This window comes from Chamaea fasciata, unplaced genomic scaffold (genome assembly GCF_029207755.1).
Source record: "Chamaea fasciata isolate MVZ Bird 193981 ecotype frontalis unplaced genomic scaffold, bChaFas1.0.hap1 SCAF_8, whole genome shotgun sequence".
Classification (NCBI taxonomy): Eukaryota; Metazoa; Chordata; class Aves; order Passeriformes; family Sylviidae; genus Chamaea; species Chamaea fasciata.
In genome coordinates, this window is record NW_027094093.1 from 6294982 (window position 1) to 6322334 (window position 27353).

The 27353-nt window shown below is 43.4% G+C and overlaps 1 protein-coding gene across 1 annotated transcript in view; it reads left to right on the forward strand.

Annotated features, from left to right (window-relative positions):
- Window positions 1-24855, forward strand: part of ADARB1 (adenosine deaminase RNA specific B1) — a 67494-nt gene extending 42639 nt beyond the window's left edge. The window contains exons 5-11 of the mRNA XM_066189508.1: window positions 176-290; window positions 2094-2262; window positions 2770-2918; window positions 3513-3681; window positions 12578-12759; window positions 18051-18229; window positions 18940-24855. Coding sequence (XP_066045605.1) covers window positions 176-290; window positions 2094-2262; window positions 2770-2918; window positions 3513-3681; window positions 12578-12759; window positions 18051-18229; window positions 18940-19116 — 1140 coding nt within the window. The 3' untranslated portion in view covers window positions 19117-24855. The remainder of the gene's footprint in view (window positions 1-175; window positions 291-2093; window positions 2263-2769; window positions 2919-3512; window positions 3682-12577; window positions 12760-18050; window positions 18230-18939) is intronic.
- The last annotated feature ends 2498 nt before the right edge of the window (window positions 24856-27353 follow it).

The following is a 27353-nucleotide window of genomic DNA, read 5'->3' on the forward strand; positions in this document are numbered from 1 at the left end:
CCACTTGCAGGGGACGCCTCAATGTCAGTTCTTAAAAGTGAACTAGAAAAACTCACTCCATTTGCTTTATCCACTCATTTAAAAGCATAAATCTTTATAACTTAATTGTCCTGTAATTTAAAGTTGTTTTTTTTAATTATTTTCTAAAAATGTGCATTTCTGTGTGGTCCTGCAGGTGTTAGCTGATGCTGTTGCACGCTTGGTTGTAGATAAATTCAGTGATCTGACAGAAAATTTCTCATCTCCACATGCACGTCGAAAAGTCCTTGCTGGAATTGTCATGACAACAGGTAAATTTAAAAAAAAAAAAAAGTATTTTGAATGCTTAAATATGAGAGCTCTGTTTGCATCTAGTAAACTAACCTTTTTCAGTCAACCAGTATTTTTAGTGTTTAACCTTGAAGGTGAACCAAATACAGTAATTAAATCTCAGGTACTTACAGGAAAATTATACCTGCAAATACTTCTTTTTTCACAGAGTTCCTGTCCTCTGCCTGGCACATCTGAGTAGCTCACAAAATGTAGGTTTTAAAGTTAATCATGAAACCTTGGGAAAATCAACAATTCCCCCATCAGTATTCCTGGTCTGGGCATGTTATGTAAGAATTACGCTTCTTTCCAAGGTTCCAAGATTCTGTGCTTTGTTATTCTTGCTGCATTTTATTCTTAGTGCTCTAGAGCAGTCATTTTAGTAAAAATATCTGAAGAAAGCAGTTTATATTTTGGCAGATGGCAGTGGTGTGCACGTGTCAGCAGGGGTGTCACGGCTCCCTGGGTGCTGACACGAGATCTCTGCTTGTCCAAATCACCAAAGCAGTGAAGTTCGGCCCTAAACTAATCAATGGCCGTGCTGCTGCTGAGTTTTCCTCATGTTAAGGTTTATCCTGGTCTTCAGTCCATGTGCACCCTTGGTGGAATGTCCATTTTGTGGCTGTCCTGGCTCTGTCCCCTCCTGATCTCTTGCCCTCCCATTCACACAAGCCATGGGAGGTTTGGGAAGCCTTGTTGCTCCTCAGGCTCTCTTGAGCAGCAGCCACATCTCCATCTGGTAATAACACTGTTTTAGCCCCAAATACATGAGGAGCATCCTGTAGTTTTGTTTATTTTGTTTGTTTTGTGATATTTAACGGGTTTTTATGCTGTTTACAGCCTTGTATTTGCAATTCCCAGAAGAGTCATGTGCCAAAGAATTTAGACTTAACTAACATGCGAATACCTTTTGATTAAGTGAAGCAATAGTTTTACACAGAATAAGAGAATATCTTGCCATGAATGTTTGTCTGGGGAATGCCTGGAGTTAAATTACCCCATTGCATAGCCTTGTGTTACAGCTTGGTGCTTCTCCTGGGGGCCTGGCTGGGCTCAGGTTCATTTGAACTTGTTGGGCTTTTTTTACCCCTGAGTGTTTTGCTGAGTGGCATTTTGACCTGTCTTTCATACATTCAGTCCTTCATTCAGCTGAGGTTTTTTGAGTGATAAAGGGCAATTCTCTGTATAGAAAACACCCACCCAATGTACTTTTTAAGTCCTATTGCATGGGATGGTTTAATACCAAGAACTACACATTATACTGGTGATCTTTACAGTGATTTAAGCATTTACATTTCTTTTTTCCCTAGTCTTACCTTTCCTGTTGTTGGCTCAATACCCTTCCGTAACGTCTTGCAGCTTTAATAAACCAGTGCCTTTCAGATTTCTAAAGCAGCTGTGAATATCTGCATAGGTGGCCAAGAAGGTACAGCTGAAAGTTGCTGGCTGCCTGAATCTCAGGAAAAAAAGCACTTTGGATCTTGGGCTTTAATAATTCTTCTTGATGCAGCACTTTTTACTCGCAGGTTTTCATTTTTTAACTTGTCTGAACTCTGACATGAAGAGAGTAGTTCTCATAAGAACCACTGACAGTGCTCGTGCAGGGAGGTATGGCTGAGTGAAGCTTTTGTTTTAAATAAATTATCAGAAGAAAAAGCCATTTATTTTTTTAAAATAAGCAAACAACCAAAAAGAAAGAGCATTGTTTGGCTTCTGCGAGAAGATCACTCAGTGCATTATTTGTGATGTTAAATGCATCTCCTGCCTGAAATTTTGTTTTGCAGGTACAGATGTGAAAGATGCCCTGGTAATAAGTGTTTCTACAGGAACAAAATGCATCAATGGTGAATACATGAGTGATCGTGGTCTTGCATTAAATGATTGCCATGCAGAAATTATAGCTCGACGGTGTCTGCTGAAATTTCTGTACACTCAACTTGAGCTTTACCTAAGGTAAGCTGGAGGGAGAAAGATAATGAGCTGATCCCACAGAACTGAAAAGGTGTCTTTGGAAAACATCTGTCTTCATTATTTCAGTGTAAAGCACTTGTCCTGTGGCATTAGGATGTGGAATTTAGAACTCGTGCCTGTTGCCCTCAAGTTGGAGTTGAACAAAACATTTATTCAGTGAGGTGTTGATCATGAGAGGGGAAGATGGGGAAAATAATTGGCAATCATTTTGTAAACTGTAAATGTACAAATCAAAATAATATGAAGTGGGCTAAAGGTTGCTGATGTTTCATTTAAGTCCCTGAAAGCTCTTGACATCTGGGATTACCACAGGCTCTTTGTTTCCTGTCTCGATGCTCCTTTAATTTTTTAATTGTCATAACTGTTAGATTTATATTACAGAATTTTCAGCCATCACGTATTTGTTTTTAATGCCTGTTAAGTCTGCCCAGCTTATGCCTATTTCCATGTTCATGGCAGTTTTGACTCCAGCTTTCTTCTCTCTTCCAGCAATAAAGAAGATCAGCAAAAATCCATTTTCATCAGATCAGAGCAAGGCGGGTTTAAGCTGAAGGAGAATGTGCAGTTCCATCTCTATATCAGCACATCTCCTTGTGGTGATGCTCGGATTTTCTCACCCCATGAAGCAGCGCAAGAGGGTATGACAGCAGTCCTCTTCCACGCAAGGGAGCTTAAATTATTCTTGGGGCATGTACAAGCAGCACGGTTAAAATTTAGGTGTCTTCTTTCCTTTTAGCATAGAAGTGTGTTAGACAAAGATCTCTTCCAAAAAAATCTGAGCTGTTCTTCCTCTGTGGTAGAAGTTCAGTATAGAGTGATGAGCCCTGTGGTCTTGAAGAGGCTGATGCTAACTGAGATAAGCCAGTGAGTCAGCAAGTATTCCTACAGAACTAACCATCCCTTTTCTCTGTTTCCATCCTTTAACAGCAGTTCTCTGTCTGCCCATTAACTTCATTTTAACTCTGTAACACGCTGAACAGAGCTCAAGAGATGCCTGCTTCCTACTGCTCCTTTGGTGAAAGCTTGGTTTAACTGCAAGTGTGGTTTGGAAGGCAGCATTTGTGAGAGGTGTCTGACGCTGCAGCTCAATTGCCAAGAGCAGTAGGAACGGTGACGCAAGCCTGCGGTAACTGCAGGCAAATACCTCAAATCAGTCTTTCTCTGCTGTGATTCTACTGTGAAACCCTTTGAGCATGTTCCTTAGCTGATTTTCAGTGTCTTTTGCCCTTCAGACCAAGGGGACAGACATCCAAACCGCAAAGCCAGAGGACAGCTACGGACAAAAATCGAGTCTGGGGAGGGGACCATCCCTGTGCGCTCCACTACCACTATCCAGACGTGGGATGGGGTACTGCAAGGGGAGAGGCTGCTGACCATGTCCTGCAGTGACAAGATAGCCAGGTGAGACACCGAGTGATTGGTTTTGCTGCTGTTGATGTTATTGCTGAGGGAGGGCGTAGGACAAGGGGGAATGGCCTTAAGCTGAAGCAGGGCTGGGTTAGACGGGATATTGGAAAGAAGTTCTTCCCTGTGAGGGTGGTGAGGCTCTGGCACAGGTTGCCCAAAGAAGCTGTGGCTGCCCCATCCCTGGAAGTGTTCAAGGCCAAGGCTGGATGAGGCTTGGAGCAACCTGGACTAGTGGAATGTGAGGGGTGGAATCTTGAAGGTCCTTCCAATCCAAAACCATCCTGTGATTCCTACAAGAGAGGAGGGGGTTCATGGTACCCACAATTAATGTGCAGGGAATTGATGGGCTTATCTCACTGCTTAGACATAGTATGAGTGTGGTTGTCACCCCTGTGGTAAAGCTCCGATTCTTCCCCTGCAATTGGTGTCAGACCTTTTGCTGGCTTCAGAGGCAAAGTGTAGTCATTCTGTATCATTCCAGCCACATCAAGTCATGTCAGCTTTGTTTTGTATTTCTGTCGTTGGGGAATGGCAGAGGAATGTTTTAGGTTTTTTTCCCCTGAAGTAGTATAGCATTAGGAGAACAGTACAATAAATCTATTTCATTACTTACATTTGGATATATACATATATATTTGGTGATCTACATCCTTGCCCCATCATTGGAAGTGTTCAAAGTCGGGTTGGATGGGGCTTGGAGCAGCCTGGTGTAGTTGAAAGTGTCCCTGCCTGTGGCATTGGTTTGGAACAGGACAAGCTTTAAAGTCCCTTCCAACCCAAACCATTCCATTATATCAAAGATTTCTACATTTTCCATGCATAGTTTAGATTTTAATTTTTTTTTATAGTGACAAGTGTCCTTATTAAAAAAAATCCTAATTGATGGGCACTTCTAGTTTTCACTCTAGAATTTTAATTATAGCTTAAATATTTTATTGAAATTAAATGTTTTGTTTCCAAAACAGTATTTTAATTTATATTTCATGCAATTCCTTTTTTGTTGTTCTTTTTGACAAAGATTGAAAGATTTTTGTTGTTTGTTTTCAAAATCATAAATGGACAAAAAAATTCAGCAGTAGTATTCTTTAACAAGCATGGGAAGTATGGGAGAGGTGCAACATCGTAATTTTTTTAAATGAGTCTGTGTGTTTGCAGCCTTTGTGCTCTTGCAAAGTAGATGAGAAATGTGAAGTTTTTCAGCTAATGATACTTTAGTTCTTTTTAATGATTTATATGTTATATATGTTTTAATTAAAAGAGTTCTGCTGTTTTCTGAAGGCACCGTTAGCCTGATTCAAAGGTTATTAAAGATATTAAGTTGGAACTAGTCTTGTGAACTGCATATGCCAAATGAAAAATAGAGGGGGAAGATTATATAATGGCTTTGTTCCTTTAGTCTTGTTTCAAGTAATCAGCATCTCTGCTGAAGGAAAACATTTGATTTTAGTTTAAATACCCCTAACAGAAATGAATAGGGCCTTTCAGAAGCTAGGGCAGGCAGCTGGGGAAAGGTAATTCTGCAAAAATGACACTTCTGCTTCTTTTATTATATTTTCAGTAAAATTCACCAGATAAATTCCCCAGTTTCATGCCAGGGGCTTCTCCCAACCACCTGACTTGGGATTCATGCCACATTCTTTTATCACATTGTCATTGCAAGTATAAAAAAAAAAAAAGCCAGTTGTTGAGCTAGAACACATTTGACTCTTTTGTTGATTTTGTGTGATGCAGAACAGAATCCATCTCTCGCTTCCATAGCTAGCTGTCACCTCTCCTTGGGGCTAATGGGAATTATTTTGTTTGTGCCAGTGAAGGAAGCAAATAGAACCCCTTGACACTGAACAAAGACTGTATGACGGGTAAGGAGGCCCAAATTTTCATCTTCTTTTTTTTTTTTTTTCTTTTTTTTTTTTTTTTTTTTTTTCTTTTTTTTTACATTGCCCTGGTGTGTTTTGTCCATTTACATTTGAAAGAATGCCTTGCTCCATAGTGTCCAGCAATCAGTCTTCCAGTATGCCTCAGACCCAGGAATTTCCACTGAGCTTTCCCAAAGGTTCACAATCACAGCCTGGGAAAGAAGTGGATAAATTTGGGGTGTGGGATTGCACTTGCATCAGACCACTTGTACCTGAACTGCCTCATCTGTGTGGATTATCTGTATAATCCAGCTTGCTGTTTCTAGCCTTTGAGTGCTTTGCTGCAGTGTGCTGCCCAGCACCCTCCTAGACCTGGTGGGAACATCCAAGAAAAGTTGTGAGGAATGTGGGAGGGCCATGAGTGTAATCCCACTTGGACTGGAAGCTGTAAAACAGGATTGTCCTGGTGTGTTGGAGCTCAGTGGCTCTGCAGTAAAGTGTTAGGCAGGTTTCTGACCAGAGTTAATATACATGCATTTGTTTTAAATGTATCCTGGCCTGGTGCCATGATACCTCACAATGTTGGTTTTTGCCATTTTTCTTTTGATGTGTTTTTCTGCCCATAGTTTTGGTTTCAAATAATTACTTACCTTCTCCTTAAACATTCCAGGTAATGGTTAATGTCCTGATTAGAAGCACAAAATTCCTTTTCACACAGTTTCTTAGAAAAGCTCTAGGAACGGAGAAAACTTTCTAGGTTGAGTTGTTAAAAGGGAAGTCGTTGGCACTCTTCTACTTTAAAGAAAGTATTTTTCTGGTAAACTTTTCTGTGAATGAACATCACGTGCCCATCCACTGGCCTTGTTTTGTGCTCATGCAGAGTGGGAAATCCAAATGAACATTTGTAACTCGGTCGTCCTCTTTTTTTCCCCCAAAAGTGAGCATTTCTCCTTACTAGTTCTTAACCCAGTGACAGTAGCTGATGGGAATTGCAGTGGCCACTTTGATGCATGGTGGCTGTGTGGCACTGGGGTGACATACCTGAGGGGAGGTGGTGAGAAATGACTACCCAAGGTGTACCATTGTGGAACCTCTCCAAATAAGCTTATATATGTTATGATCCAGTTTAAACCCAGAAGAGCAAACCAACTAAGTCTCTGTGTATAAAACAGACAGAACTTTGAACGTTCAAAAAATACCCAAAAATGTGATTAAACCAAACGAGGTTAGATCTCAGTGCCAAAAAATAGATATATTTTATGTAATAGTAAAAAAGGCAGAGAGAAAGAAAAAATAGAGGAAGTGTGTGTGGGGGGTAGTAGGGTGGGGGAGAGTGACAGGGCTTAGGTAGGGAGTGTATCACCCACCCAAGGGTCCCAGTCTTTTTTTGTTGCTCTCCTCCGTCTGGTCTTGGTGCTGAGGGTCCCTGCTACTCAACACCATGCCAAAAAGTCTAGAATCCAGTGGATTGATACACATTTTTGGCAGGTGGGAACACCCACGTGCCCCCTTGCGGGGAGCCAGTTAGACACTGTGCCCTGCGAGACTCTGGATGTGTTTCATCATCTGCAGTGCTCTGTGCAGGCTCTGGGGACCCCTTGGGGGGGCTTTGATGGGCCATGACTCCCCCTCTGCTGTCCTTCACGGGGATGCAGCTTCTCCTGGGGAAGGGGCCCCGCAGCTGAGCTGGGCTCCACAGCAGAGGATGGGCATTCGCTGCCTCTGACCAGAGGCTTTTCCTCCCCCACCCTTTGGTATGAGGCTCTGTGCCAGCCTGGCAGCTGACAACCCAGAGCTGGGGTCTCCACGCCGAGGTGCTAAGCTTGATCCCTCTGTGAATGTATTCTCCTTCCCCAGCCCTGAGCTGTCGCTTTATCCCATCTTCATCAGCGAGCACTGTAGGGCCTCAGTCAGGCCTGTTCAGGGGTTTGGTGGTCTTCTCTGCAGCTTCTGTAATACGGTTTTGCTATCATAGGCAAAGGTCCTTCATGGAGATGTTGAAGTCATAAACTATAATGTTTCAGTCTCCAGCAACATATAGGCAGCAATGCCAAAAAAGCTGGGACAAGTTGGAGCTGTGTGGTTTCCTACCTCAGTGCAGCTGCAAGGGGAAAAAATTTTCATGTCTGTAGCTGCAGATCTCAAATGGTGTTTGTGAGAAGAGCTACTGTCGAAGGCCAGAGACTTCCTGCACTTATGATTTATAGTGTGGGCTGTTGACTCAGCCACTTGATTTAAGAGAAGCTCCCATTCCTTGTAAAGATACTGCTGCCTGTTTACAACTGTGGCTCTTGAAGAGGAGTGGTCATAGAGACTTAATTAATCTCTTTTGGGAAGCAAAGAGAATTCGGGTTTAAAGCTGTGCCTTCTGCATGCCAGAAGGAAAAGTGCTTCCTGGGATAGTCCTGCAATCTTCCCACAGTGACACCTTCTCTCGCTTGCCATCATTTGCAAGTAAAAACTTGTGATAAACGAAGTGCCAACTAAATAATTTGCATTTCTTCATAGTATTTGTTGTTTATAAATAATATTGATATGAGAAGCTCTTTGAACTGTAAACACTTGTCAGGTTTTGCCTTGTTTGAGTAGTTGCAGGAGATTCTTGTTTTCCTGAGATGAATTTTGACACCAGTTCCATGTGAACACCATTGTGGGTCACACGTAGTGACTCCCCCGCCCTATCCTGCTCTCTGCATAAAAATTAGTGGCTAAGATGTTTGATATTAACATCAAGTTTTATGCCTTACTGCTGTTAGGCCCCCTACAATTCTGGATTTTCTCTAAAATAATGTGAATAACAGAATTTCTATACCTTTTGAGTTTGGAAAGTTCAGAGGAGAGTTTTTACTTGGCATGTGTATTTTTAACTGGTTTTGTTTTTGACAAGAGCACGCTGTGAAGGTGTTACTTAGAGTTAATTTTTGCTTACCTTCTCATGTATCAAGAGCTGTGAAATTAACTGCATTTCATGAAGAAATCCACAGACCTTTTAGGAATCCACTGTAGATACCCCTGAGCAGATAGTGGTCCAAAGCAGAAATGGGACAACATAGCAAGGAGGAGAGGACTGCTCTTGATGTGGTGTCAGTCTCTGGTTTCTCCACCCTCTCTTTTCAGTGCAGTGTGCTTGGGAACAGCAGAAAGGTTGAGGAAATGCATCCATCCTCCAGACTGTTATGAACAATATCTAGAGTAGTGCATATAAAATAAGAAAACTCATAAGTGAGTATGATAAATTTATAACATTAGATTTCCCACTGAGGGGCTCATCTATAAGACATCAGGTGAGCTCAGGACAGAGGGAGCGTCCTCTGTGCAAATTGACAGGAGTTGAACACAACCCATGTGCATTGATCTGCAAAGGCCAAGGTTGCGGTTGAGCCTGTAAAGGTGTTGGGATGTACTGGTTTGAAGGAGCATTTCCCAACACTGTCCTTCTATTCCAGCAGTGAAGGAATCACCGTTAGCTGTACCCCAGCTCAAATCAGGGGCCCTGTGTTTAAGTGTTAGCAGTTTGAATGTAAATCTTGAGGCTGTTTATACCAATCTAAGAGCTTGCACTTTAAATATCAGTTTAAGGTAAAGTTTTTGAAGGTTGTCAGAGAAATTTCTTGTAGGAACTTAAAACCAGAATGCTCAGAAATATGTTGAATACTGTCATAAGACAATTTTTGCTTACCTTAGACAAGCATCTTGGGTGTTTCCAGTGAGAAGGTTTATATTGGAAGAGTTTCTCAGCCTCCTTCCCTGGGTGTTCTTTCCCATCTGCAGCTCTCTGCTTTACACGCCTTACTTTAGGCATTTCTATATGTGTTGATGTGATGCAGCATTCCATGCTCATTCTTTAGCACCCAGGTTTGGATTTGTAAGCTAGATCCAAGTCACTTCACTTACCTAACTCTTTTCTGATACTATCTTTAATGTGAAGAAAAAAAATTCCATTGTGCGATTGCTCCACTGGAAAGACAACACGGACTTGAAGTTTTTTCTGTAGTGCATTTTGCTTTTTCTGCTCTGCACCGCATGCTTTGTAGCGAAATACAGCATTTGGCCCCTTGATTTCAAAAGAAATGGTGCTTTGAGTAAAGGTTAATGCTATTTTGGCAGCAGGTGTTGGTGTAAGTTCTGACAACCTGTGTTTGTAAATTGGAGGACAAGTCAGTTTTACCACTTCTGAAGGTGTTGCCTGTGGCCTTTTGAAAACTCATATGTGGTGGTGGTTTCTTCTCAATTTATATTCATCAAGTTGTTCAAGCATCCATACTAATGGAAGTGAGATATTAGAGTTGGACAGAAGTACAGCATGAGAAAGGAACAAGGAGAAAGGACTGCATGGAAGCTTTCTTTCACTCTGCCATGATCTGCAGAACATGGCCATAAATCTGATAGGGAGAGGCTGAGGGATCTAGGGGGTTCCAGCCTGAAGGAAAGGAGGCTCAGGGGTGACCTTCTTGCTCTCCACAGCTCCCTGAATGGGAGGGCAGAGTTAGCTGAGGGCTTGGTCTCTTCTCCCAGCTGTCAAGGGACAGGACCAGAGGCAATGGCCTCAAGCTGTGCCAGGTGAGGTTCAGGTTGGATATTGGGGAAAAATTCGGCCAGGCACTGGAACAGGCTGCCCAGGGGAGTGGAGTGTCCCTGGAAGTGTCCCAAAGGTGTGTGGATGTGGCACCTGGTAACAGTGGTGAGCAGCATGGTGCTGAGCAGGGTTAGTGATTGGACCTGATGATTTTAGAGGGCTTTTCCAGCCTTAGTGGTTATGTGATTTCTTTTGGGTTTCATGTTTGTCTCTGCACTGTAACCAGTTTCTGATGTAGAGAAGTATATGTTGTTTTATTATAACCATGAAATCTAAAGGTCCTTTTGTAAACCTAGCCACCACCCTGCCTAATGAATATGAAGAGTTTTGGTTGTGTGAGTGGTTCCTGCAGTCCCTGTCCTTGCACAGGCCCATTGCTCTGAGCCCAGCACGAGTGTGTGCTGCAGTGGCAAAGGGGATTCAGCACAACCCAGCAAAACAAGGCCTGTGCCCAGTAATATCAGTTCATACACTCCTCTTTGCAGAGGTTTGCTCAGCTGTCCTCACTCCTCCTCCTCTTCTAATCACAAGTTCACAAGATAAATGTCAGCTTTCATTTTCTGCGCCAGAGAAGGTCACCAGGTGTGGGAGGAAGCAGCAAAACACGAGCTCTGGAAATACTGAAGGCAGAAGTGAGGAAAAGGGTCTGGCAGAGGGTTTATTTAGGCAGTAAGGGCTTGCCAGAGGAGGGCTTTGGCCTATTTTAAAGTGTCTGTCATCGCTTAAGCACTGATCATGTAATGTAAAATGTGATGTGCCTTGTCTGCAAACCTCAGTTTGCAATGCTCAGTCTTGAATTCTTTCCAGATGTTTCTTCCATGGTATTATCTGTGTCTGTAGCAGTCAGAAAGGCGTGTTTGTATTGGAAGCAACAATTTTCACTTGATATCTTTCCTTTAGGTTGCTAATTGTGTTTTCAGTCTTAATAAAAATATGCCTTTATTCCGTGTAAAATCCACCTCATGTGTTAGGAGAGTATTTTTACTCACTTACTAGTGCCAGCTTCTTTAATGACAGGTGAGTAAATTAATGCATATTGCCTCCATTTTCATCATCAGTAAGGATATGCAAAGAAATAGTTTCTTTGGATTATAATCTTTGTTTTACCATTTTTATATATAAAAAAAAGAACCATGTTGCAAGTCCTGAAGTCAGCCTGTATAGTTCAGTTTTTTCAGTAGTGAAACAGTTGTAGTGTGGAGTTTCTGGCCTGAGAGGATGCTGACGTGTAGCTCTGCCATCCCAACGCAAGCTGCAGCAAACGCTGTGAGCAGCATCTGAATTCCCTGTTTTCCTAGGAGAACCTTGCAACCTGGTCTAGCACAGGCTTTTTAATAAGGACAGCCATTCTGTGGGAGCATGAGAGCTTCTGGTGTGCTCCTCTGTTTTATCCGAGCACCAAAGGAAACCTTTCCTGCCGCTTGTGTCTGGCTGTTGCAGTTGGACTCAGGCTCCAGGTTGGACAGGGCTTGGAGCAAGCTGGGAATACTGGAAGGTGTCCCTGCCCATGGCAGGGTTTGGAACTAGAATATGTTTAAGGTCCCTTCCAAGCCAAGCCATTCTGGGATTCCAAGACTGAAATATGCTGTTTTCACTGTGCCTCAGTATTCTTCAGACAAGGCAGTGAAAATACTCTGCAGGAGATGCTGAGGTTTTCAAAAGTATTTCGTGTGACAGTTACAGAGATGTTGAGAGCTAAAACTTTATCAAATGAACACAATTTAAAAAAATAATCAAAATGAGGATTTTGCTCCTAGGCATTCTATGTCCATGCCACCAGACTTGATCCAGTGTAAATCACTGTGCTCAGACAGGGATTTATGTTTGGAATCTGTGAAGCAGTTAAAGGGAGCAAAGACTATATGCATTCTTTGTATGTTTTCAGTTTTCAAATACAGTTTTGTCCCTGCCCATGGATATTGCAAGCCAGTGCACATGTCCTTCCTGTCAGCAGGATGTGGGCAGTTGGCCTAGGGTTTGAAGGCCAGGCATTTCCTTGTGGTGGTGAGGTATGGAGGTCTTGCAGACAATCCTTCTTGTGCTCTGGGAAGGATGCTCTTCTCCCTGCCAGGTGTCTTCTGAAGGCGTCAGCTGCTGTTTCTGGTGGAGAATCTCACAGTTTGGCTTTCTCCCATTCAATGATCCTATGTCCATCTCTGGCATTAGAGTGCTGGAAAATGCATCACCAGGCATGTTAGCAGGGGTACAGGTTACAGAGTCTGCTCCTGTTTTAGGTCATTTTGCTCAGGATTACACTGAGTGTCCCCATAGCTGATCTCTGAAATTGCGGCAGGTGTCACAGCTTATGCTACCGTGGTCATGTGTTGGTCAGGAGGAAGGGTTGAAAGTCTGCTCCGTTGTGATTAACTGCTGTTATGTCTGGCAGATGTTACTTGTTCCATTAAAAAGAAAGTGTTTTTTTGTTTTTTGTTTTGTTTTGTTTTTCCCTCCCTCTTAGGTGGAACGTATTGGGTATTCAAGGAGCCTTACTTAGCCTCTTTGTGGAGCCAATTTACTTCTCTAGCATCATCTTGGGGAGTTTATATCATGGGGATCATCTATCCAGAGCCGTATACCAGAGGATAGCAGAGATAGAAGATCTACCACCTCTTTATACACTCAACAGACCTTTACTTAGTGGCAAGTATCTAATGGAGAAGGCCGTGCCGGTAACTAAGTCTGTTCCAGTAGCATTGTGATTTTTGTAGTTCTCAAAGCCTTGCAATCTGTGTGCTGTGAGTAAACTGCTTGCTGCTTACGATAGATAAGTTGTGGTGGAAACGTGATACAGTTACCCAGTCAGAAATACCATAGCTGGAAAGAACTGGGGGATGAAACTTTTGGTTGAGTTTTCACACCATTCCTGTCTGGAGCGTGCCCTAGGAAGATGTGAGGAGAGTTGAAGGCTTAGGGAAAGCTCCTCCCACCTGTGGAATAGTGTGCTAGCGCTCACTGTCACTTCTCTTGCATTGCAGATTTTTGTTGAGCGGTCCCTTCATCTATCAGTATGCCAAGATAGACACACTTGGCTCACAATTTCCGGGTCAATAAGCAGCTCAAAATGTGCAGAGATAACACCTCACCTGTCATAAATTCTAAAATGGCTCGTTACAGTAATGCTCTGAAAGCTTTAAAACTGAAATACCATCCTCCCTCTCACTGTGTGTATTGCTTTGTTCTGCAGAGGTTAGCTTTATGTGTTTATTTTCCAGGGGAAAAAAAAAGCAGCTCATAATTTTGAAGCATATTTAAAGATTGCTTAAAGATTGACATGAATTTTTAAAAAAGATTTAGGGAGGGAGTGGGGAAAAGAGCATTGTGAGCAAAGACTGTTTCTTTAGGTAAGAAAGGTAATAAGGATTCCCTGAACTAGAGTGTATAAAAACGTTAAATAACATATTTGTCCTTATATTAACAAGTAAGTAACAGTTGGAGCGCTGTGTACCAAATACCTAATAGTTTTCTGAGCATAGTAGCTGATGTATGGACTGTTTCTGCCTGATTTTGGGGAATTTTTATCAGTCCTTCAACACAGCAGATTTGTGGCAGGGTGAGAAGCGTTTTTGTTATCCTTTTCACAGCATGTACCAGTACCTTGTCTTCTTGAAAATCATTTTTCTGCAATGGTTCTATCATCTATTTCCCATGAAATACAACCATCTGTTTAAACAGTTGAGCCAGGACTTGCTGTGCAGCAGAGAGAGTTTGGAAATGTTCTCAGCTGTTGAGTTTCCACCAAAATACACATCTCAAAAATGTACAGAAAGGTTCTTTAGGAGGTTGGGCAGAGAACTATGTTGATGTATTTTCTGTGAGTGGTTCAGTCTTGAAAGCTGATTTTCTGACCTCTGCTCTTAGATTCAGCTGGGGCATTCGTGTAGCTGCTCCTGTGCTTTTGGATTCACATAATTTTAAATTTATTCTTACCTAGAGCAAGCATGGCAGAAATATCTGTCTCCAGTTCTGTGTTCTTTCTTGTACCACACACACACCTCTGATTTATTTCCACCAGGGGGATGAATTAGAACAGAAATACCTGTCTTGCCCCACTGTCCTGCCTGTTTAGCTGAGGAAGTACTGTAAAGACAGGTTTTCTTCCTCTAATAAAGCAAGTTTTGTGTCTGCTGGGGCACCTGCATTAAGTCAGACTTATTTTGAGATACTGTTTGTGCTGCTAAGAACTGTCTTTTCATCATCTTTTTTCTTTATGAGGTAGTTTTTACTTACATCTCTTGCCAGCAGATTGAATCATAGAATCATTAAGGTCGTAAAAGACCTCCAAGATCATCAAATGCAACCATTAGCCCAGCACTGCCCTGTCCACCACTAACACATCCCCATATATTCAGTTCCAGTGGGGAACACTCACACCAGAGCAGGTGTTTTTCAGCTGAGGGATGCAGGAAATCTGTCGATTCATAGAAAACTCCCTCCTGTGCTGACTCTTGGAAGCCTTGGTTGCAGGATCCAGCTTTTCAGTGTGCCTTTAGCACCCCAGCACTGAGGGCAGTTGAGCTCTCCCTGAGAGGTGGTCACCCCACTTGAGGAGAGGACAGTTTTGAATCTTGTAAATTTCTAGAATAATCTGAAAAAAAAATGAATTGATTTCTCAGTCAGAGTGAGGGTGGTTGGATAAATCAGCCAATGTCAAGTTGCCCATCTGCAGGGTGACCTGCACAGACTCTTTTTGAGGGGGAGCCATGGTAGGAGGTGGGCATGCGGGAGTTCACCCTGCTAAAGCCCAGGTCAGGTACTGAGATTTTTGTGTTTAGAAATCCTTAACACATCTTTCATTTGTTCATTCCTGGTTCCGTTTTCTGAAATGGTTTCAATTTTTTGCCATCCACAGCCTCCTTGAGTAAGGAGGAGTGTGGAATGTGCCAAGGTCCTTTCTGCTGATTTACTCAATTAGATGTTCCTCAGTGCTCTGTGAGATCCAGGCCGTAAGCAGTGGTCCTGACACTGAGTTTTCTATACCTCTGAGATATTCCTTCCTACATAAGCCCTATTTTTGCAAGCTGAAGTGTCTTAGTCTGCTTTGTTGTTCCTTGCACAGAGATCCTTTCACGTAAGGCTCATTTTGCTGACCCATTTTTGTGCTGGTACCTATGAGGGCAGTACCTGATATTCAGGGTAAAGCAGCAATACTAGTCTATGTAGTGGCATATATTATATATTCTCTATATTCCGTTCACTTCCTTGGTCCTTCACTAGTAATTCCTGACGTTCTCTTGGATTGCTGTTGGTGATTGACCTGACTTTTTGGTAGAATTGAATATTAGAAACTGATATCTCATTCCTGAATGCTCATATCAAGCTCCAAGTCCAGCACTCCTTGTGCAAGACTGCTTTGGGTTTCTCCCTAATATGTGTTGCTTTATATTCATCTGTGAGGAATTTCATCTGCCTTTTTATTTCCTAGACACCCAGCATTGGGAGGGTTTTTTTCTGCTACTTTTTGCTATTGCTCCTCTTACTGCTGTTTAAAAAAATCAGTATCATCTATGATCCTACTTCAGTTTTTCCCCCTCCCATATCCCAGGTCTGCCCTGAGCTGGAGGGTCTCCAGCTGTGTTCACTCTTCCCCAAAGAGACCATCTTTATCCAAGTGTTGATGAATTTGTTTTAAAGGTAGACAAAAATAAATTCTTCAGCAGAACTTCTGGTGATTTTTTTTTTTATTTGGCTGTTCCTTGGTACCCCTTGGTACCTTATCCTCCTGTTCATTCACATTGGTGTTTTTCAGCTTTCTGTGTCCTTTTTAATGAAGCTTGTTTTAGCTCTCTCCTCAAAGAACTGTCAAACTTTATTATTTATATAAGTACTGGCACAAAGAGCTGTGACCTTTGCTTTTATTTATTATATCCCTTTGTAATAATATTCAACACTAAGTTCTGAGCAATGTTCTTTAAATAGCTTTAGTTCTATTAGTTTTCAAAGGAGAGTAAAATATTTGACTTTCTCTCCTGAATCTCTTTTCTGTTTCTAATCTCATGCTATATTCATGTCTAGATTTTGAGGGGAAGATATGACTCACCTAAAGTTTTATCAAATGCTTTGATTTTGAGATGACCTTTTCTCCCTGTCCATGCTACTTGTGATACCCTTTGACATCTCTCCAGGGTTCTTGCCTACAAATAAGCAGCTGAATGGGTTATTATTAATTGAACGTACTTGAAATTCTGGGTTTTTTTTTAAAAAAGTAACTAATTAATCAAAACCAAGGAATGGAGTCATATAATTGCAATGGAAATGTAGTGCATGCTGGACATTCTGCTTTCTTATCTTTATTTGATGTGCTTGTGGGACTGGTTGTGATATCACAAGTGTTTTGGAGTATTTGATGACCTCTGTCTGATCCCTGTACTTGTTTAATAGTGTATGGAATGAAAGAAAAGGTAATAGTATAGATGTCATTAAATAAAAGGGAAAAAAAAGACAAAAAATTGTCATGTGGCATCAATTTCTTAGCACTTTTGCCTCAGTACTCTTGGTAAAGCCAACTCTTGTTCCAATTCTCAAATTTTCCAGCTTATGTTTTAAGAAAATGGGGAATAGTAGGTTATTTTCTGTTACTATTCTGTTAATGATTTCTTTTCAATCATAGTGACAAGATTGATCTAAACCAAGGGTAAAAATACAACAGCTTCAGTAGTTTGTATTTCAAAAGGTTTCTTTGTCTATTAAATGAGGCATTGATGATAGGAAGCAAACTGAATTTTGCTGAGTCATTCTGACCTTGCAGGTCTTGCACACTCAGTGCTTGACCCAGAGGTGCCATGAGACTGGGCCAGGTGAGCCAGTCCTGCTCTCAGGTGCCCAGCTTTGTTAGATTGCTGATATTTTCAGATATCAGCCAGAAATGCATCCTGCTGTGTTGCTTACGTTCAATTTCCACAAATTCTTCAGATTTTATTGAGTGTAGGACCTGGCCTAACAGTGGAGTAGACTTGAAATAGGTCCTCTGTGAGAGCTGCCTTAAAGTAAAAGTGGGATTTTTATTTACTAGAAAGAACATATTGCCCTGTTGCTTTGCTCTCTCCTGGTGGTGACTGAGACATCTTAAGTAGAGTTTTGCCACCCCTGGAGTGTCTGAGGAGTCACATGTGCGTGGCAGCAGCTGCTGGGACCTTCATTGTGTGTAGTCCATCTTTGAGCACCGGGGTGGTGTGAGGAATAAATCCTGCCCTGGGCAGGCAGCCAGACACTATTTGTGCCTGAGTTGGATTGTGGTGGCTTTGCTTCCCCATCCCTGGAGATAAGAGCCGTAGCTGGAAGGTGTCACGTGATTTAACACCTGAGCAAAGTCATGTGAGTCCTGTTTGGAGTCCTGTGGTTCCCCATCTCTGGGGTCAGTGTGCAGCACTGGGGGTGTAAAGTGGGGAGTCAACTAGGACGCAATAGATTTATGCTGGAAAACCCAAATATCTGCCAGTTCTGGCTTTGTGGAGGGTGCTGAGGGTGGGCTCACTCTCAGTAGAATCAAGGGATGGTTTGTGTTGGAAGGGACTGTACAGCCCATCTCATTCCATCCCCTGCCGTGGGCAGGGACACCTCCCACTATCCCAGGTTGCTCCAAGCCCCGTCCAGCCTGCCCATGAACACTTTCAGGGTTCATAGTTCACATCCTTTTGGAAGTGAGATGAATTCGAGATGAATTCCTGCCACAGAGCTCTCTCTGATCCTCTCTGCCAAGGAGACTGCTTTCCCCAGCAGTGCACACTTGCCCTGCTGGGAAGGATAGAACTAGAGAACACTTTAGCCAGAATGAGAGTCAGATGTCCTTGGTGTTACTTCCATAAGTCCGTGAGAAATCTGCAGGAGAATGCCCTCAGAATAAAATACCTGCTTCTAAGACTGTTTAATTCCTAACAAATCATAAGTCAAGCACCTGTATTTGTAATCATCATTAAACAGCACTTTTCTTTCAGGTATCAGCAACGCAGAAGCCCGCCAGCCAGGGAAAGCCCCGAACTTCAGTGTGAACTGGACAGTAGGAGACTCTGGCCTGGAAATCATTAACGCCACGACTGGCAAGGACGAGATGGGCCGTGCCTCCCGCCTCTGTAAGCACGCCTTCTACAGCCGCTGGATGCGCATCCATGCCAAGGTACGGCTGGGTGTGCCCCTTCTTGCACCTTAGTGAAACACCTCGATGTGATTTCTCAGGAGCCACTTTCTCAGCCTGTTTTGAGCCAAGACTCATGTTAGAAACACAGAATCATTAAGGCTGAAAAAGACCCTTAAGATCGTCCAGTCCAGCCATCAGGGCAGCACCACAACCATGTTCACATTAAACCATGTTCTCTAGCACCACAACCACACATTTTTTGGAGATTTCCAGCTATGGTGACCCCACTACATCTCCGGGTTCCAATGCTTTACAACCCTTTCAGTGAATTTTTTTTCTTAATATCTAATCTAAACCTATCCTGGTGCAACTTGAGGCCAGGTAACTGCTGCTCCATGCAGTAATGGCGAGGAACAATGTGTTTATTAACTTACCCTTTAATGTGATGATGTCTGGTCCAAAATGCATGTTCCTTGGTTTATAGCTGAGTAAGCAAAGGAGGCTGTCTCCTTTGAGCTTGCCTTTGCATTTTAATTTCTTTGGAAGGATAATCCCATTTTCACTGCTGAAGTTTCACTCTTTACTCTCGGAAGGAAAGCTTCCAGGAAGTATGTCTGTGGCTTTTTGGCCTCAGCATTTTGTTTGATAGATCCTTACCTTGTTTTAATATTAGCTGTTTAAATAACTCAGTCCCTCTGGTACTGTTTGGCTTAATAGGATCTTGTCTCTCTCCTTCTTCAACCCCACAGCTTTCCTCCAGCTTGCGCTCAAAGATCCTCAAGCCCAACCTGTACCACGACACCAAGCAAGGAGCCACTGAGTATCAAACTGCTAAAGAGTGTTTGTTTAAAGCATTCCTGAAGGCAGGACTTGGAGCCTGGGTGGAGAAGCCCATAGAACAGGATCAGTTTTCTCTCACAGTCTAATTCACAAACTGCACATCACTTTGGAAAGGGAGTTGTTCCGGAGATTCCTGGTGTCCAGCATTGCTTTCTGGCATCTCCCCAGCCGTCAAAACATCTTTCTGCTCTTTGGAGTTGGGTTTCTTTGGGTTTTTGTTTTTGGTTTTTTTTTGCGTTTTTTTTGAAACTTCACAGTAGCTGTTTCTGTTTTGCCTATTAAGTGTTGAAACTCAATGATGATCCAACACATAATTGTATATTTTGTTATAGGAAAGTAATTTCTGGTGTATTTCTAGAAATACTTTTACTGTAGAAAACTTGCAGTAAGGCTGTCCTTACTGTATACAATGACTCATTTTTTCTGGGTTAAAATAATTTCTTTTTTAATTCAATGTCATCAAGTGCATGAAGAAATTAATAGTTTCTCTAGGTTTTACACCACACTTTTAGGAAGTAGCTTAATTTTTAAAAAAGAAAATAGGTGACAAAGCTGATTCTACTCCTCTGTTAACTTGTTTTTCAACTGCAGATATTTTTAGTACATAGACCACAGAGCCAGAATGGAGTCTGGACAGCTAGTTTTTTCCCAATTCCTTGCTCTTTAAAACCAGCTGCTGAAAATTTCATGTCTTTGATGTATGTATTTATTAGTCTGTGAGCCAGTTTTTAACATGCAGCTTTTTATTCTGTTTTTAAAAATACATTTACCTCCCATTTATACCCATTGTGAAGTCTTCATTTTTTTACCATTGTAAACTGGAAACAGCAAAATAATTATTTGTAAGTTAAGAAGTTTAGTCTATAACATGCAGAAGCCTGTTTAGAAGTAGGTGATTTGTGTACCCCAGGAACTCATCCCAATACAATCTCAACTGTAACAGCAATGTAACAGCTTTAAAATAATCTGCTCATTTTAAGGGCACCGAGCCTGAGTTGCCAAAACCAGTCACTTGTTGGCTATTAATTGCTCTCCTCTGGAAGCTCTTAAAACAGAGAAAAAAACCAGTTCTTAAAACTTATTTCCTGTGAGTTACATCTGCTTTCAGCCAAATTGTTGTGTCTGAAATTCCTTTGCCTTTGGGCTTTACATGTGTGATGGGCATCATGAAGCTAATTAGGTAAGTTGCTCTCAAATGTGTGTCCATCTGTTTCGACTACTCCTTTAAAAAGTGTTTTTCCTGAAGGTGTGGTCACTTCTGCTTCATGTAGAAATGTAAGACGGAAGCGAGATACTGAGGTTTGATTAACTGCTGTGTAGAAGGAGCACCTCAGCCCCAGCACCTCTGGGGTCAGCAAGTCCTTGGGGTGTAGAAGACTTTGGTGTAAACCCGCTTTTGCCAATCATGAATGTTAAGGCATTTCTGCTCAAGTAGGAACCTGTTCTCAGCTTCAAAACCTGATCAGACCTGAAAACCACTTGTGCATTAGTTGAAGTCTCTGGGTTCATGTCTTGGGTGGAAGGCACTGAGGTGCAAACAGTACGTGTGGGTGGTACTGTGGCTAATAGCAAGCGTTCCTCTGGGAAGGCAAGAAAGTCTGTGACCCAGGGGTCCCCTCAGGGAATTGATGCTGCTTCTAGAGGTTCCTGCCTTGTCCAGATACCAGGGGGAGAAGCTGGGTTAATTCACCAAGTTCTCATTAAAGCTGAGAGCGCTCCCGTGGCCTCTGCAGGCCCAACAAGGCTCTTGGAGTCATCATCCAACTGAGATGGAGACTGACCTCTTCCAAAGCAAAAAGGAATCCAGCTGTACGTGGTCAGGTTTTGCAAGCACTGGGACCTTTGGGGTTGACCTTGTCTTGGTCAGAAGTGCTGTTTGGGGCTGTAGTGGAGTGTGTGAACATGTTTCTGCGGGGTTGAGGAAAAGGTGGTCACGCCGTGTGTGTTTCCTTGGAGTCATTACTGCTCTCAGGTCAAATACACATTTTTAAGGGACTCCTTCAAAAGTTGGTGTCTCTCAGAATTTCTTTTTGAGGACTAGGAAAATAGTAGCTCAAACTAATTTTTTTATGAAGTCAAAAATATGAACAAAATATTTAAATAGTATTATAGACATAGTTTTTTAGCTGTTGGAATGAACTATTAAATTAAACTGTAACAGAAGTATGTTCCATGCCAAAATCTTTTGATGAAGGAGTGGTATCTGGTTATTTATGAGGAAGAGTTCTCTTGTCGGTAATTCTGGGATTTTAAAAAGAAGTTTTCCAGGGTTGTGTGCAATCCATATCTGTCTTCTGGGAGTCAATAAAAATACTGCTTGGCTTCCTTCAATCCCTCGCTCCTTTTTGTGCAGTTCACACATGGAAGGAAGTAGGGAAAGTTCCCTGGAAATCACTGTCACTGAGCAAGGAGAGATAGCAATGTGTATAATCTCAAGTGACTGCAAAAGATAAGGCAACTCAGCCTCTGGCAGCTGCCAAATTTTGTAGGAGACCAACTTTTGGAGGCTGAGGGCTCTGGAAAGCCTGGGCTGGGTAGGTGGGAGTTGTACTGCTGCTCTGGGAGCTGCTTCCATTCTTTTATTCTTTTTTTACTTTTTTTCCCTTATATTTGATTGAATATTTATATAATTATTTTGATTGAATATTTACATAATTATAATTGAGTATTTGTCTCAGGATCTTCAAAAGGACTTAGAGCAGCAACTTCAATGTTGATGAATACTTCAAATTGAATTTAAGGTGGTTTTTTTCTCCAGATGGCAGTCTGGCTTGTAGTAAAGTTTTGTAGGTTAAGTAAATAGAAAATTTTAAATATAGATGTTTTAAATAAATATATATATATATATATGTTCTGCAGGATTGTTTTAAGGAAATCTGGGCCTAAAGGTTAACACTTGAAATCTTGCTTACGGCTGTACTCAGGACCTGGTAATAACTGTAGATTATTCTTACTGAATGTGTGAGTGGTGTTGTGTAGGAGCTTGTTGGCAGTGGGGTTTTCCAGCTGACTCTCCCCCTGGAACAGCTGGTGACGGGAACAGTGACTCTGCTGTCTTAGGGATTTACAGCAGTGGGGTTTCTTTGCAGCTGGCAATTCTCATTTTCTCCTTGTCTTGGAGGAATCTTTCCATGGCTGGTTACTGCACAGGGAGCTACGGAGTGGAAGGTTTTAGTGTGGGGCTTCTCTAAATCCAAAAGAATCAGCAGGTGAAAGGCTCGGGACCATGGAGCTGGTGTTGCATTTCATCAGTCCAGGTCTGGAGACAGGCTGGGAGGGCTGGGGCTGTTCACCAAAAGAGGAGGCTCTGGGGAGACCTTAGAGCCCCTTCCAGTGCCTAGGGGGGCTCCAGGAGATCTGGAGGGTGCCTGGAGTGACAGGACAAGAGGCATGGCCACTAACTAATGGAGGTTAGATTTTGTTGGGATTTTGGGAAGAGTATTTTCCCTGTGAGGGTGGTGAGACCCTGGCACAGGGTGCCCAGAGAGGCTGTGGCTGCTCCATCCCTGGGAGTGTTCAAGGCCAGATTGGATGGGGCTTGGAGCAACCTGGGATAGTGAAAGATGTCCCTATCCATGGCAGGGGGCTGGAACTGGATGAGCTTTATGGTCCCTTCCAACCCAAATCATTCCATGATTTTGTGATGTCCAGGAGTGCATGTAGCCAAGGGAAACTCCAAACCTCACTGTGCTCTCAGTGCAAATGTGCACGAGTGAAAGCTGTTGGTTCAGAGTGTTTGGGAGCACGAGGCAGAGCCTGTGTGATGGAGTAGTGCTGCCTTTGGAAACCAAGCTGTGGTTTTAAAAAAATTACCAGCCGGGAATTGAGAATGTGTTCTAAGAACTGCCTAGTCATGGTCACCACATAATTGAATTTTTTTTTTTTTTAATATCAGTGGTTTTCAAAATCATTTTATTTCCATTCCTTAAATTAATGTCTGGAAGGCTCATGCTTGCAGAGAAGCTGCACTTTGAATTCTTGCCAATTTCATCATCATCAACTGTCCACTGTGAAAATTATCCCAAAGTTCACTGAGAAGGAAGGAAGGAGAGTTGCAATTCAGGTATAGAGTCAGAACAAAAATGTCTCATGTTATTTAAAACCTAAAACCCCACAGAAATAAAATGTATAAAATATAATTGTTCAGTCTCAGAATCGCTGTGTGGTTTTTGTTGGGTTTATTTATCCATCTATGTATTTATTTTCTAATACCAAGTGTTTTCAGTTGACCTTAAATGTTTCCACCTTCTCTTTGTGTGCTCCTGTTGGGAGAGGTGGTGATGTTTATCCTGGGGCTAGAGCTAGCAGAGGCACAGAGGTTTTGATGAGAACACAAGGGGAGATTTTAGAAGAGATGCTGAAATTTGTGCCACAGGGCTGGAAGGGGGAAGTTTCCTGGGCTTGGTCCCTGTCCTGCTGGTGGCTCAGTGGGATGGATGTGCTACAGCTCATGCTGAGTCAGCACCTGATGGAAGCAGGAGGAGGAGAGAGAAATGGCAATTGCTGGTTTCTAATGGAGAAATGATGGCGTGGGATGGGGATTTTGTTGGAGAGGCCCTCGCCCTGCAGGCACAGGGAGCACGGACTAAAGGAAATGCCCGCCTGGCAGCAGGTGCTCCCAGCCTCTGCTTTTCCCAGAAATGTCACAGCTCAGCTCGGATGTACCAGCTATGTGTGTACATCTGAGGCTTTCGAGGCTCACTGGGCTTGCTGCTCTTCCTTTATGCAAACAGCTGGAGTATTTGCAGCAATTTTGGCTTTTTTCCCCATGCAAGTAAGTTGTGTGGGTCTCTGGGCAGGCAGGCTTGGTGTTTGGAGCTGCAGGATGGGGAGGGTTCATCCCTAGGCAGGTGTTTGTCCCTAAAACACACCTGGGGGGATGGACTCTGGCAGTTTTCCCTCAGTGCATCCACTGGCATCGTGTGCTTGAGCCCATACGGTGCTTCCCAATAAAACTGCTTCTTCCATGGGTTCTGTCTAGCTGGGAATGATGCAAGCCAATCATCAGGGGGGCTGCAGGAACTGAGCTGGGCTGGAATCCTGGACCTGGCAGGGCTGTGGGGGACCAGGGAGGGCACATGTTTCTTGTTGGATCATGTCAATGTACCGTGTTTTTTCCGCCGAAGGTCTGTCCCACTACCTGTTAATGAATGGGCAGTTAATTGCACCAACAGCATTTGTGTTTGCAGGACTTAGTTTTGTGGGTAAGTTGTGTTTTGTTTTCTTCAGTCATTCCAGGAAAGAGGAATTGGGAGCCATGTTTGCAGCCAGCCTCAGCAGATGGAACAGTTTCAGTAATAGCTTTTCTCAGGAGGGGAATATCCACAGTTGGTGTCACTGCCGTGTTTTTATGTTTTTAATATCTTTGTCACTGTCATACCAATATCGTTTTTGTTGCAGTTTGGCTGGGACGTCCTCAATAAGTTTAAATCCAACGTGTGTGTGTGTGTGAATATGTATTTATACCCACGTATGTATAATATTGCTGTATATTATTTGCATTAAGCAGTTACTCTTCCCCAGTCTCCCTGTGTGATACAGTGCAAAGACATCGGCTTTACCCACCTGGTGTAAGGTTATTAAAGAACACTCTCAGACACTGCCCTTGACACTTTCTCCGTTCATAACCCCAAATTTGAAGAGGAGACCTGGTCGTACCTCTGGTTTGTCGCTTTCCTTCCTGTGTTCTTGTCCTTCTCCCGGTGTCACTGCTGAAGCACAACCCCTCGGTCGATTATTTTAAGCAATGACTGTTTTGCACACTACCTTGCTTTGTTTAAGTAATGTTTGTACAGAGATTTCAAAATATAAAGAGCTATATAATTGCTAAGTTTCATCATTATTTTTTTTTTCGTATCAGTGTTGCTAGTGACAGCAAAACAATAAGTGAAACCTCACAAAATACATGTCCTTAAGGTGTGGTGGTTTTGGTGATGTCCTGAAGAGCTGGTAAGAGCATGGGAAAGGGGAGGACAAGTGGCAGGTCTGTGGCTCTGGTGTAGACACATGGCCTGTGTTGGGGTCTGAGAAGGGCTGTGCTGCCTCTGGTGTGTCTTAAAACTGGCATTTTGCACTCAAATCCCAAGTGGGATCCTGAAAACCTGCAGGTGGTCACCAGGGTTATCGCCCCAGCACGTGTCTGTCACTGGGTTTGGATCCTGCCCATGGTGGTGGCTGTCCCTGAGCTGCTGCTGTGGGAGCTGCTGAGCCCCGTGGGGTGCTGGCACTGCCACTGCCCAAGGAGGGGACCCAACTCCCCAGTGCTGGGACAGCAGGAGCCCAGACACCCGATGGTCACCTTTAACCAGCACCGACAAAGCAGGAAGGTCTGGTCCTGCATCCTGCTCTGGGATTCCCCTGAAGAATCCTGGACTCGGCTGGTCAGTCAGAAACGCCAGCTCAGACCCAGGGCTGCAGCCCTGGCTGGGGAAGGGCAGGGAGCCACCAGCACACGGCCCCTCTGGATCTGGCCCCCGGGAAGCAGGTGCACCAACTTACCTTGCATAGAGGAAATATGTCTTAGAGAAAGAGTCAGATCCGAGACAGTTGTGCTCCACAGCTGCTCGTTGTGGGACTATCATTGATAGCAGCCTTCAGGCCGGTATTTGTTTGTTGTCCCCATCATCTGGCTTATCAGATCAATTTCTGATTGGGAGCAGCAGTAAGATGGGAGATCCCTGCGTGGGTGATGCACCTGGTTTGGAAAGACCCCTTGTAAGCTCCGATGATCCTTGTGGGTGCCTTCCAGCTTGGAATATTCTGTGATTCTCTGACCTTTCCTAGGAACAACAGGGAAAGCAAGGAATGCATTGAAGGAAACTCTTATCAGTGTATCAGTGTGAAAGTGGTTTCTGGCTTGATGGGTTTCTGGCTTGATGACTTCAGAGTTTTTTTCCAACCTAATTGCCTCTGTGGCACTGTCACCAAGCCCTTGCACAGCCACAGTTTGGAGGTTGGATAAGGGGCACCACTCCCGAGAGCAGCTCCTGGCTAAGGCCTGTTTCTCCCAGCCTGTGGCACTGGGTTTTGTCCAGCCAGGTGACAATCCCACCAGGATTAATTGCACCGGATCCAGCAGCTGGTGCTTGGTAGAGGGCAGTGGTCTCCAGAGGCAGCAAAGGGAGGGTGCTGGTGGCTGGGGCAGGAAGGGCAGCTGCAGAAGCTCTTTCCTGCAGATGAAGCTGTGTTTGCTCTGTTTGGCTTGGGAATATGTAACTTGTAGCAAATGGGAAGGTTGTGAGAGAGCTGAGTAATGTATTATTGGAAGCACTAGTCTTTGGGCACAGTGGTAAGTTTTAATGGTTTTTTTTTTTTTCGCTTTCTCATCTCTGTCACAGCCTCTTCTAAAAGTTGGGCTCTGAGTTTCAGTTCAAGCCTTTGCAAGTGGCCAGAATCACTGCAGTTTGCCTCTGCCACAGTGATAACACAGAGGTGTCACCTGCTGATGCTGCTGCTGATTCGGCTCTTCCCACTGAGAGATCAGCTCAGACATGAGTGCTGTGGCTGCTGAAAATGTCAATTCTCTCCCTCCCAGAGCCTGCCCTGAGGTGGGGGTCTGTAAACCAGGAAATTTGCATGTCAGGCAAAATCCAGTATTTATGAGGATGCGGCCATCTGCCTGGAGTGATAGGCCGGCTAATGTTACACTGAGTTGTTCAAACAAAGACAACGCTCTGTAACAACAGTAAATAGGCAGCTATTTCAGATGCCTTGCAGCAATGATTGCAAGCCTTTGGAAAACAAAGCAATATGGTCCCAGGCATGAGAGGCATCAGCCCAGGCTTGGCAAGTGTGCCAAGTTAGAAGAAGACAGCGTGGCAGCATTACCGCTGCAGCCACTGGGACTTCTGCCACGGGGGCAAACAGCCTTGGGAGCAGATTTTTTGAACCTCAAACCAGTAAGATGGTGATGCCTTGGGAAGGCTGACCTGGAACAGAGACTGGGCAGAGCTAGAGAATATAGTAGATATTTATTTAAAAGCCTTTAAGGTACACCTTGGGCAGGACAAGAGCCTGGCCAGGGCTACACCCAAGTTGGACCCAAAATGGTCACAAAATGGGGATGACCCATCACACTCTTTGAGAGAGAGAACAGCAGAGGGTAGGGTCTGTTGCTGCACGGGCACCTCTGGATTGACTGAGGTCTCTATTCACATGGCCCCACACCACTGAGCCCTCCTAGGACCCAGCAGGGTTGTACTCCTCCTTTTGCAGACAAAAAAGAAAGGCTCTTCACCCCCCTCTCTTCAATGGTTTCTGTACATGGCTGGAAATAGTTACGTCTCTCATGGGCTGCAGAGTGGTGAACCTCAAGAGACTTTTC